The sequence below is a fragment of the Cyanistes caeruleus genome, chromosome 18 (genome assembly GCF_971803275.1).
Source record: "Cyanistes caeruleus chromosome 18, bCyaCae1.hap1.1, whole genome shotgun sequence".
In the NCBI taxonomy this organism is placed as follows: Eukaryota; Metazoa; Chordata; class Aves; order Passeriformes; family Paridae; genus Cyanistes; species Cyanistes caeruleus.
In genome coordinates this window covers 31,164-43,213 of record NC_141718.1, presented here as the reverse complement: position 1 = coordinate 43,213, position 12,050 = coordinate 31,164, and the positions used below count along the sequence as shown (strand labels likewise).

The following is a 12,050-nucleotide window of genomic DNA, read 5'->3' as shown; positions in this document are numbered from 1 at the left end:
GTCTATTTTTGGATATATTTATTTCAGGCCAAAAAGTAGATGTAAAGAGCATAGGGTCAGTGGATGCCAGCTGCATGTCTGCCTCCAGACCCCAGCACTTTCCTTGCAGCCCCCATTGTTGCCCCCTGAACCATCCTGTGCATCAAGGAGGAGGGATGTCACCTCTGGGGCAGGATTTAAATGAGCTCTAGTGCTGAGCTTTGTCCCTCAATGGGCATTTTGTTCTGAGCTGGTCCTGCTGGTTCCCTAGATGGAAAGAAGCCACTGGGGCTGGAGCTCCCCAGACCGCACAGGCCTGCTGTTTTGGAGGTAACGGTGGGTTTTCTGCTCTTTGGAATCACCGCTTGCTTCAATGTAGGTGCCTCACTACAGACTCCTGAAGTTTTAAATACCTTTGGCCTCTGTGTGTGTGTGTGTGCGTGCGTGTGTCTGTGTGTGTGTGTGTGTGTGTGTGTGTGCAAGGTGGGTACAGCAGTCTTGCCAAAGGCAGCCAAAGTCTGGACAGCATGGAACACAGCTGGGATCAATATTACCTGTAACTAAAGAAAGCAATTGCTTCAACCCATCAACCACATCTTGGTGGAGCAGGACCTCACACTTTGCTTTCATTGTGTTCCGTTTGCCAGCTCAGAGGAGGGTTTAAATTGAGCTTTTAAAAAAAATACAGGGTTGGGATTTTGTTTCTTCAATTATTTCTGCATGCTAATGACAGCAGTTCTCCTGCTGGCTTTGAATCCCTGGGTCTGGCTTTGGCTGATGATCATCCACACAGGAGCAGCATTTTGGTGAGCAGGCTGGGCCATGGCAAAACATGAACCCAGGCAGACTGGGGCCATTACGTTCACAATTCCTTGCTACCTAAGTGCTTTATTTTCTTTTTTTTCCTGATAACTTACAAAAACCCAACCAAAGTAACCAACAGCTCAGGCTATTCCAGACTGGGGGTAGATTTAAGGTTTCCCTACTGCAGCTGCTCACCTGCTGAGCCCATCACTTGCAAATGGATGAAATGTCAAAAGTACTGAGGCTTCCCTTTGTGTGTCTGACAAGTCCAGGGCACTTCAAAGTTCAGATACTGATCTGCTGAAGAAGGAGTTTAGTTGAGCTGTATTTCTTTCTAAAAAAGTGAACATCTGACCTTGTCTAATTCCTTGCTAATTACAGATGCATAGATCATACTTAGTTAATTACGTATGTTTGCATTGATGTAAAATGGCCACCAAATTTGAATTCCTGGGGTTTTTTTATATTCTTAAAAAGAATCTGTAATTGTGTCAATTCCTACCATACTGACATATGAATGTATCATTCATTTATGATTTAGTAAGATAGAGCAAATAGGCAAACTGGAGCTGAAGAACAAGAATATGATAAAAATCCTTATAATTAGAATAAAACTCCCTCTCTGCAAATGTTAAAGTGCTAGAGTTTTGCATTCTGCATTGTTAGGCTACGATCCAGTTTCCATAAAATTTTAAAAGTTGGTGTCACAATCTTCTGGCTCTGGAGAAAGAACTGAGTGTGTGGGGAATACAAATCTGAAGATGCATCTTTGGTTTCTATTGCTTATCTCCCCGCAGAAATTCATGCAAGAACAGATGCAAATAATGCACAGTAATTTCTAACAGGCAATAACCAATACCAGACAGTTGAGAGTTGCCTCCTAAACATCTTGCTCTGGCTCACGTCAATCTGTGGAGCTCTCTGGAGAAAACACAGCATGAAATGTGCTGCGAAAAGGGCTGAGAATCCCAGAGCCAACACAGAGCTTGGTTTGGAGTTGCCCCTGCAAACCATTAAGACTCCTCGGGAAATCCCATATAAGGTGCTTTTAGCAGGAAAAAGTTAGTCATCCTTCACACAAAGGATAAATCTGTTCCCTTTTACATGATCAAAAATATTTCAGAAATCCCCAAAATACTCTTACCTGGTTGGGGCAGTGCTGCTGCAGGTGTTGAAGTGTGTCTGCAGGCACCACCAATACATTCATCCTGGAAGCTCCACAGGACTGCAGTCTCTGCTTAGTATCCTGCACCTCTAGATGCTACCAAAGTCCTTAACTGTGCCTCCTTCCCCACCTTAACCCTTCCAGATCTATTCAGATGGTTTCCTCCTCCTCCTTTGTTTTCTCACTCCCTTTCTTCATTACAAAACAACACTTCTGGTATTTCTGTTTCATTGTAACATCCTAGACATTTCCAAACTTGATAGCAGCTGGACATCCTGTGTTCAGGAAGCTGTGGCTGCTCCAGGAGAGGAGGAACAAGGATGTTTTTTTATACACTCTTGCTTAAGGCTGTTGGCACCTGGTCCAACCAGCTCACAGGAGGTCCTGTGCAGAAAGGGAGGGAAGAGATGAAAGGCTCCTCTATCCTTCCCTGGCTCAGCAGCATAGCCTCACGCTGTGGCCAGGAGTATAACAACTCCAGTGCAGTGTGCAGAGGATTATTTTAATCTGAAAAAGAAAAAAAAAAAGGGGGGGGGGGGGGGGGTGGATTTCTTCTAATGACTGCCAGAAATAGGAAGCAGTCACAGCTGCTGCTGGAAAGCAGGATGGCTCTAAATCACGTCTCCCATCTCACACACTTTGCTTCATGCTGCCGCTGCCCACCTGACACTCGCCTCCCAGCAGAGAGGAGTTGAGTGTGGTTCAGTAATATCCAGTCTGTCCCTCCAGGCAAGTACTTCTGGAGACTGACTCGCAATAAGCACTTGGTGTCCCTCCAGCCGGCTCAGATTCACCGTTTCTGGCGGGGTTTGCCACTCAATCTGGACAGCCTGGACGCAGTCTATGAGAGAACCAGCGACCACAAAATTGTCTTCTTCAAAGGTGAGAGCAAACATGGTGCTGGAGGTATAGAATGTGGTGCTAGGCAGGAGACACCGGTGCCACATATTAAGCATCTGGAGGGCCAGTCTGAAATCTGTTGTCCATGAGCAAGACTAGGAGAAACAAGCTGGCAGGGAGAGCAAGCAAAAGATAATGGTCTTGTTCCCCAGAAAATGAGGGAAATGTCATTGAAGATAAAGTTTGGCCAAATCTAACTGAAATCTGAGCTTTTCAAGAATGAAACACAAGCAGGAACCACCCCTACACACACTCACAGGTGATGTGTTACTCCTCTGACCTTTTCTCTTTTTAGTATTTGTTTCTGAGAAAAGAAAGAGTCAGAGAGGAAATAAAAATGAAAGTGAAGACCTTCAGTTTTAATAATTATATTTTTGTTACTGTATTTTTTCTTAAAATAAGTGGTATAATTATCTTTTTTTTTTTTAATCTAAAAAACTTGCAAGCTTTTATTTCAGAAGAGCTGGAGGAACAGTTTAACTCTTGGTTTCTATGCAAATGTCCAAGCTCCCCACAGACCATCCACCTGTGCTGGTTAGATGCCACCCGTGCACTCAATGTCACCCAAAATCCTGGCAAGCGCTGACTCCTTTTTCATCAAGGTTGTGCACTTGAAGTGCTAAACACATCCCAGCCCTCCATTCTTGCTGTTTGGAAATTGCTTTTTGTCTCCAGACCGTTCTGCTTGAAACATGGTGCAATTATCAGTTACAGCAGTGCTGAACCAAGCACTTCTGGAAGCACTAATTTGGTTTCAGTTCCCCCAGCCAGGCCACAGAGATGGCTCATGTCCCACACAAAGCCCCTACAATTGCAGAAGGCCTTTCCAAGTGCATCCAAAGCCCTTCTGGGCTGCTGGCACACTGAGTCCTGCATCGCCACACCAAGCCCTGCATCTTCCTATGGAACAGCATATGGAAGGCTACACTTGTGGACTACACTTGGCTTCTCAGGAGCCAGATAGCCTGCAGAAAGTGCCCAGTTTGTCCACAAGAGCTGCCTGTAACTTTGTTTCTTTGGATACCAGGCAGAAATCCAAGGGGCAGAAAACCAAATGCCTCCATCAAATACACAAAAGTGACAGCTGTACTGAATCTGTCAGTGCGTTCATGTCCTGGTACAGTCATGCTTTCTGCAGCAAACAGGTGCTAGCTATGTCCATGGACAGCCTGACACAAAAGAGCAGCTATTCAAAGCCAGAGGTTCCTTCATGGGGTGACCCCTTCCTACTCTCATCCTTAAATCCCCAGAGCTCAGCCTCAAGGCTTTGTCACCACAGTAGATAATAGAACATTAGCTCAGCTCATCTGTGGGGAAATACTGGTTTAGGCTGTGAAACAAATGTGATTTTATTCTGTGCTTGTTTTCTTTCCACAGGAGACAGATACTGGGTCTTCAAAGACAACAACGTGGAGGAAGGATACCCGCGGCCAATTTCGGACTTTGGCCTGCCCCTGGGAGGAATCGATGCTGCTTTCTCCTGGGCTCACAATGACAAGACTTACTTCTTTAAGGACAATCTCTACTGGCGCTACGATGACCAGGAGCAGAGGATGGATCCCGGGTATCCTTTGGTGGCCGTCCTGTGGAAGGGGATACCCAGCCCTTTAGACGATGCCATGAGGTGGTCAGATGGTGAGTCCGTATTGCGGTTTAAAAAAAATCACAGCAAAGAAAATCAGTTCTCTATTGAGCTGTAACCCCTTCTACCCTGCCTGCCAACACAAATGCTGAGGCCCTGATGGGATGTTCCTGGTGACCGGAAGCTGAAGAGAGAAAGGTATGACTCCAGCCAGAGCTCCCCACTGCTCACTAGAAGAAACAGGCAAAAAAAATATCATGGGGGCATAATTATATATATATATATAAATATATAAATATATAATATGTATATAATTATAATTATTGCACTTTATTAAGAGAACACAGTTGATGCTGGTTTGCAGTGATTTTTATCCTAGGATGGGCTGATTTGCTCCTCCATGGTTTTGTTGTCATTGGATTTTTAGCTGGATATATGAGCTAAAACAGACAGAAAATATTTTAAAAGATGTTTTCCCAGAGTTACAACTTCTTTTCTGAGGATGATATTTCTTAGTGGTTTCTTCCCCCTGAAAAAACCACAAAAATTTTGTTACAGAAGATACTTACATTCAGCTATTCACTCACAACAAAGTGGCACTTCCAGGGCTTATTTACTGGTGACCTAAAAGTGTAATAGCAATCATTAAACCAGGCAGAGGGGAAGGCCACTTCCAGAGACTTCTCGAGCTGAATTTCCAAAGCTATTGAGAGTGACATTCCTATAGATAGGAGTCCTCCTGTGCACGGGGCCTGCTTAGAGAATTCACAACCTCCCAGTTCAGAGCAGAAAAATGTACCCGAGGGCAGAAGGTTCCCAGGGCCCTGTCAAGCTTAGGTTATTTTTCTGAGCCCAGGGTCAGCAGCATACACCCCAGTTCACTAATGGATAGCAGAGTCTCCAGCTTTGTCATGCCCTATTATGAGAAGGAGAGCTGTGTATGGTGTGTCCAGCTGTGGCTTCACAGGGCCTTGACCCTACACACCCACAGTACCAGGAGCTATATCTGCTCTAGGGCTCAGCACAGAAGAGGCGGCATCTCACCCTCCACCTCCAACTGCTGGTGGCTGACGTGAGAGATCCTGGCCAGGCACTGCACCTTCTGGAGCAGCCCTCCTGCAGCAACAGGGGATATTGACAACAAGCAGTGATATCTCATGTGCTTCCACATTTGGGGTTCAGCTGGGGTGGGAACGCTCCTCTGCTACTCCAAGTGCTCTTCCTCTAGGACAGCACCCACCGCACTCACCTTGTGTTTGGGTTTTGGTCTCTTTGCAGGTGCAAGTTACTTCTTCAAGGGCAAGGAGTACTGGAAGGTGTTGGACAGTGAACTGGAGGTGCAGCCCGGGTACCCACAGTCCATCGCCAGGGACTGGCTGGTATGCAGTAACATGCAGGCTGATGCCCCCGAGGCAGCCGGGAGCAGCAGGACTGGGGCACGCTCCAGGCCGGGGCAGCACGACGAGAACCGCTCGAAGAATGGCTACGAAGTCTGCTCCTGCACCTCTGGCACCCCATCCCTGCACCCGCACCCCATGCCCAAACTGACAGCCAGTCTCATGCTGGCTGTGTGGACAGCAGCGCTGGTCTGTGCAACCCTCTGACAGCTCATCTCACCGCCAGGACAACACCATGGTGCTCTGGAATACAGCTCCGTGATTGCTGACTGTTGCAAGCAGAAAAAAGAACATTCCTAGGAACATGCCAGTGAAGGGTTTGAATTCTCCATGAGAAATGAACAGTGATTTTGTTTCGGGGTTTTCTTTCTTTTTAATTTTAGTTTAAAGGTCTAATAACAGAGTTGCATTCTGCACCTTCTTATTTCCCCATCCAGTTAAAGATGAGAGCAGTGTCATGTTGAATTTAGAAACGCTCCGTAGATGTATGTTGCTCTGGATGTTTAAACACAGCAAACAAGGGAGGATCCCCACAATCCCCTCCTGGGATGGAGTAGGGACAGAAGAGATGCTGCTGAGGTAGACAGCAACAGAAAGGCAGCTGGCAGGAGGTAGCAGTTATGTGCTGACACAGTGTACACATCCCATTGGATGTACCAGGTAGAAGAAACTGTGACTCCACTAAGATTAATGGCAAAATGATTTTTCATTATTTTACTGTCAAGCCTGCTGTAGTCACTGATGTCTGAGTAACCTGTATCAGTTTCTATGGGTCAGAAATACCTTTGCCTTTCAGAAGGCACTGCAGCTTATCTTTGTATAAGAGTCATTGTAATTTAACGATTTCTCTAATAAACTTTGACCACCTACATGAGATCTCCCAGTCCTGTTCCAGATCAAGCCTGTCACCTGCACCAGCACACCAGAGGGTCGTTTCAGGTAGGCACGGGGCACTCCCACGGCAGCACAGCGCCAGTAAAACCCCCGGCTCGGGTTCCGGGTTACGGTTCCAAGTTACGGTTCCGGGTTCCGGGTTCCGGTTCCGGGTTCCGGTTCCGGGTTCCGGTTCCGGGTTCCAGGTTCCGGGTTATGGTTCTGGGTTACGGTTCCGGTTCCGGGTTCTGGGTTATGGTTCCGGGTTCCGGGTTCCGGTTCTGAGTTATGGGTTCCGGTTCCGGGTTCTGGTTCTGGGTTCCGGTTCCGGGTTACAGTTCCGGGTTACGGGTTACGGTTCCGGGTTACGGTTCCGGGTTACAGTTCCGGGTTAGGGTTCCGGGTTAGGGTTCTGGGTTAGGGTTCCGGGTTACGGTTCCGGGTTACGGTTCTGGGTTACGGTTCCCAAATCCTTCTTTCAATGCTCTTGTTACAGTCCACCTTCCCCCCCCCTCAAGATACAGTTATACACGATCTCTCATTCACACATGCATTCTCATTTCTTTAATCGGTTTTTCTCACTCATTTTTCACTCATACCAAGACAATACAATAATAAGGTACCTTCAATGTTGTTGGCCAACCCCCCCAGATTTTCTTGGGTACTGTATCCCACACTTCCCGTGGTTTGCACCCTCAACCTGGCAATATTCCCAGGGATTTATTATTTTTTATCCCCTTTTTGTCCCGTCTCCTAGTACACTGGACTTAGGAGAACTCCCGACTCCTTCCTTTCCAGGGGTTCAACCCCTCCCTGAGACCCCAGTCTCAGAAACCCCGGGGGGATTCTCTCACTCCTTTTTCTTTCGCTTCGTCCAATTCCCGGCCTATTTTCTCGTGAAAGATAGGAACCGCGGTACTATGGACTCCGCTCTCGCTCCGCAGGTCTGGGGTAACCAGCTTGCGTCTCATTCACACACATTCATCCCCCCGTTTCCAACCCCCCGATCAGTACTTACCAATTCCTGTTCAGGTCCTGAAAGATTATGGGATTTTGAAGGAGCGCTTTATTACCTTTATTTTTTTTTGTTTTTATTTTTCTTTGCTTTACTTGTCTCTCTCTTGTCCTCCGGGTGTTGCCCTGCTACCACCGATAACACCAGAAGAGCCAAAGCAGATTACCAAAACTGGCAAGGAGGTGTCATCCTCCACCTGGAATCTCCTGGTTTCCCCGGGGCGAGGTGCATAATCGGAGACAAGCCCCCAATTTCTGTGAAAAACGAAATTCACTCCTGTAAAATTTTAAAAATGTTTAATAAAGACAATAAGAGACATAAAGTAAAGCAAAGAGATACGGCCGGGTGCCTTGGCGTGCTGCCAAGAGCACACCTGGTATTTCAGGAGTGTCCTTTTTATCCCATCCTTGCTGCGAGAGGTTAATGCATATTCAAGCATATCCCCTCCCTGGTTCCACCTTCTTGGATCATGTTTTTTTTCAATTTTATTTTCTGTTGGTCAGCATAATTTTTGCTGGTCTAGCTGGTCAGCATTATTTCGGAGTTTTTGGTTTCCTTTCTGCTGCAGATGGTCACTTGTTGATAAGGGTCCAGGCCCCTTATACTTCCTCAGAGAGCAGATGGGCTTCATATCTTTCCCCCTTGCCAACGTCCTGGTACCAGCTTTTTGGTAACAGTTTGCTCTCCATTTCCTGCTGCTGATAATAGCCTGTTTTCCACAGCTTGATCCTCCCATTGTCTTGCCTGTTGGAGTTATCTTGCCTTCTCCAGATGAGACATATCCTTACCATTCAGAATTCCTATCTAAGCCTAACACTTGCAAAGAGAGAAAAGAATATAGTGAAAGCATATAATATATTTATCAGAATAATTGTGAAAAGCCAATATTTACAACATGAATTCACAACAGTTCTTAACAGCAGAACCTGGTGCCAACCTAAAAGCAAAATCCTGTGGATTGCTGTAAATCTTTTTACTGCTGCTGAAAATTATTTTGTCTCTTTTCACAATATGAAATGCTGATCATCTCTCTGATGATTGCTAAGGAGTTATTGTGATGGTGTGTTTAGTTAAAGATCAGGCTCAGAACTGCCATGATTTCTTGTTCTTTTGAATTTGCCAAGAAAGTGCGCGTCTCTAGGAGTGCTTGTGTTGTTTTGCAGCTGTGCTTATTACAGAAGCAGAAGTGGACCCAGTTAAAAGATTAAAATTAAGATTGTTGGTGTTTCGAATTAAGAAGAGAATTGTGGAGACTCTAAACTTGGTCTATTTTAATAAGTACATGTGTTAATTTAGAGATGAGTCTTATTTTGTGAAAGAAGAGTTCGAAAACAATTGTAAGACTGGTTCTTGCTATAGATTGTTCATAGTATATAAGCTGCAAGTACTGTTGAAACATAAAGGTATTGTCAGAAACTTGTCAATGTATCTAAATGCCTGTAAGAATAAAAGACCTGATCACATCTTGTCATGAGAAAATTTACACTAGAGATTATTCACATTAAGCAGCTGTGTGAGGATAGACTCCTTTGTACCTGTAGAAGAAAATTTAGAGAAGAATGATGTCTGTGTCTTCATTTCTAGCTTGACTAAAGATCTGTTCAAGGAAGTAGAAATAGAAATTGCAAGTTTGTTTTAGTTGGTAAAAGTAGCTCGCTAGCTGACTGGTCTCTGTGTCTAGCGCCTTTGATGGCTTTGGGGAGCGTCCCCAAAAGGAGGTGTTAGAATTTGTTGTTGATTCTGAAGCAAAGTAATTTGTGTAGTGGAGATTCTGGAGGGATGTGGTGTAAAAAGTGGCGAGATGATAGTGGCAGAGAGAAAAAGAGAGAGAGGTTTGCGTTTCCTTTCATTAGATTTGTAAAGATTTTTAGAAAGAGAGCGAGAAGTGTCTTGTTGGCTCCGAAGAGTGAACACTGGCTTGTGGGGAGAAAAACTTTCAAGCACGATTAGAGATGAGAATTGTGCCCGAAATAGGAGATGTTAGGAGCATCTGGAGTGCTGGGTTAAGAGTTGCTAGGTTTAGGTGTTGTTTTATTGCTTTTATGTAAAGCGGCTGTAGCAGGACCCGGTCCCTGTGAGTGGCAAACAGCGGGGCCCGGTGTGGCGGTTCCTGGTCCTCTCCCACCCGATGTGAAGGGTGCAGAGCGCAGTTCGTGAGTGGTGCTGCTGGAGTGGGACCCGCCGTGTCTGTGCTGGGGTCTCGAGGGGTGCGGGGTGCTGACAGTGCTCTCCGGCCCGGCAGCGGTGCTGGGTGAGGTTTGCCGCTGAGGAGTGAGCTGGCCCAGCAGAGGAGCCCCAGACCAGAGCACTGTGGACTGCGGGCTCTGCCCCTCGGCAGTGGCGGGAGCTGAGTGTGTTTGAACATGCCAGTCCTGTGTGTGAAGGGACGGCACAGCAGGGAAAGAGGGGACACGAGCTTTGCCCCAGGGTCAGCACGCAAGTGACTGGCAAGGACGCAAGTGGGCCCCTGCAGAGCCAGCGGCTGAAACAGCCTGCTTGGCCCAGAGCTGCGGCAGCAGGGGTGGGGGGAGAGAAAGCCTGAAAAACTGCTGTCAATGGGAAAGAAGGAACGGAAAAAAGGCCAAGAAACAGACCGGTGGATGATGAGACCAAAAGCAAAAGTAGTCTTGCTCATTAGGTTCTGAAAACCTCATCAAGGTGTTTAATTTCTTGAAATAGGATCTTTTTATCTCTCTTATTTTTTTCTTCCCTTTCTTTCTTCTACTCTTGTTGTTAAAAGGAAGGGGTTTGTTCTAAGAAACCGATAAAAGAAGTTTGTGAAGCTAAACAAGTAAATAGTAACCAAAAGGTAAAAAGGTAATGAATGTAATTTATTTGAAGTCAAAACTAAGCTAGCCTGTCTTGTTTAACTAATCTGAACGCGCAGAAAGAGATTGGCTCCTATGTTAACTCTTAAATTTCGCTTAACCCAAGAATTTTAAAGAATACTGATGGAAAATTTTGATGTGACGTTTTCATTCTCCCTGTGTTATTAAGAAATTGTTTTCAGGTACTACTGATAATTAAGGCAGAGAAGCTGCAATTTGGACCAAAGAGTGAAGTTGGATTCACACCAATAAGATCAAAAGACCTGAGGACTGGACTGTAATACCCAAACTGAGTGATACCAAATGTACTCTTGAGCAGAGACCGGCGGTAATGAACTGATCCAAGGAATGAGCAAAGAATCACGCCTAACTGGGAAGTAAGACCAAGCCTGTATCAGTAGTTTCAAGTCCTGCCTGGACAAGTTCTGGGACACTTTCGATATCCACCTTGGGGAGGAAAACTCCCACTCCAAACAGGAGGACTGGGGCTGTTTTGGTTGGGAAATCCTCGCATATTTTTGCTTTTGCCTGTGATTTGTATAAAGGAGGGGGGAGAACCACAACTTCCATCAGTGCCACACCATATACCTTGTCTAAATCATCCCAATACGGGACATGCTAACTGGATTAAATATAAGTGTTTAAATTAGAGAATAATAGGTATTGTGGTCCACAAAGTTAAGCCTCTCATTGCAGGAAGTGTTAGGTGTCAAATCTATTAAGAATAACTTAAATGATAACTTTTTTTTACAGATGGGAAATTACTAGTGCGTATTGAGTGGGAAGTACCTGAGGAACGGTGGGAAACTGCTGTTAAAAGCTGTCAAAAGAAATTTGCTTGGAAATTACAAAAGAGGAAGTGACAAGGAAATAGGGGGCAAGACCAGACTGACCACTACAACTCACCATCGAGAAGAATATAAAACACCTGCTGTGAGCTGCAACCTCACAGGCAGGATTGGTGGGGGTGTAAGCCATACTGGACCCCTATTATTCCTTCTTCTGTCACTTACCCTTTTCCCTTTTGGGACACCAGCAAAGCCATGTTACAAATGCTATCAAAAGCTTTACATGGAATGACACCGGGGTTTCTTTCTTATTACCCACACCAGTATCGATAATCACTGCTATAACCCATCCAAATTAAGTACCTATATGCATAAAGGGAAAATATTAGACCACAAAAAATCTAGGAACAAGTAGTAACAGATTAGAAAACAACTGCCCAAAAAAAAAAAAGAGAAAAAGATGGATTTTCTTCACAGTTGTTGCCAGGAGAAATAACCAAGATTTGGTAAGAGAGCAAATGGTAAGTGAAAAGATAAAGCCAACACAGTAATCTAGACCTGTAATCTAGACCGGGCGGCCCGAGCCGAAGAGGACCGGGCGGAACCGAGCAGAAGCGGGCCGGGCCGGGCTGGGCCGAGCCGAAGCGGGCCGGCCGGGCCGGGCCGAGCCGAAGCGGGCCGGCCGGGCCGGGCCGAGCCGAAGCGGGCCGGTCAGAAGC

At 45.8% G+C, this 12,050-nt stretch overlaps 1 protein-coding gene across 3 annotated transcripts in view; it reads left to right on the top strand.

The window, feature by feature from the left end:
* MMP17 (matrix metallopeptidase 17) overlaps window positions 1–11,194 on the top strand; it is a 46,672-nt gene extending 35,478 nt beyond the window's left edge. For all 3 annotated transcript variants that reach the window (XM_086855908.1, XM_086855909.1, XM_023937183.2), the window contains exons 8-10: window positions 2,678–2,830; window positions 4,226–4,483; window positions 5,709–11,194. In XM_086855908.1, coding sequence (XP_086712034.1) covers window positions 2,678–2,830; window positions 4,226–4,483; window positions 5,709–6,034 — 737 coding nt within the window. In that variant the 3' untranslated portion in view covers window positions 6,035–11,194. The remainder of the gene's footprint in view (window positions 1–2,677; window positions 2,831–4,225; window positions 4,484–5,708) is intronic.
* The last annotated feature ends 856 nt before the right edge of the window (window positions 11,195–12,050 follow it).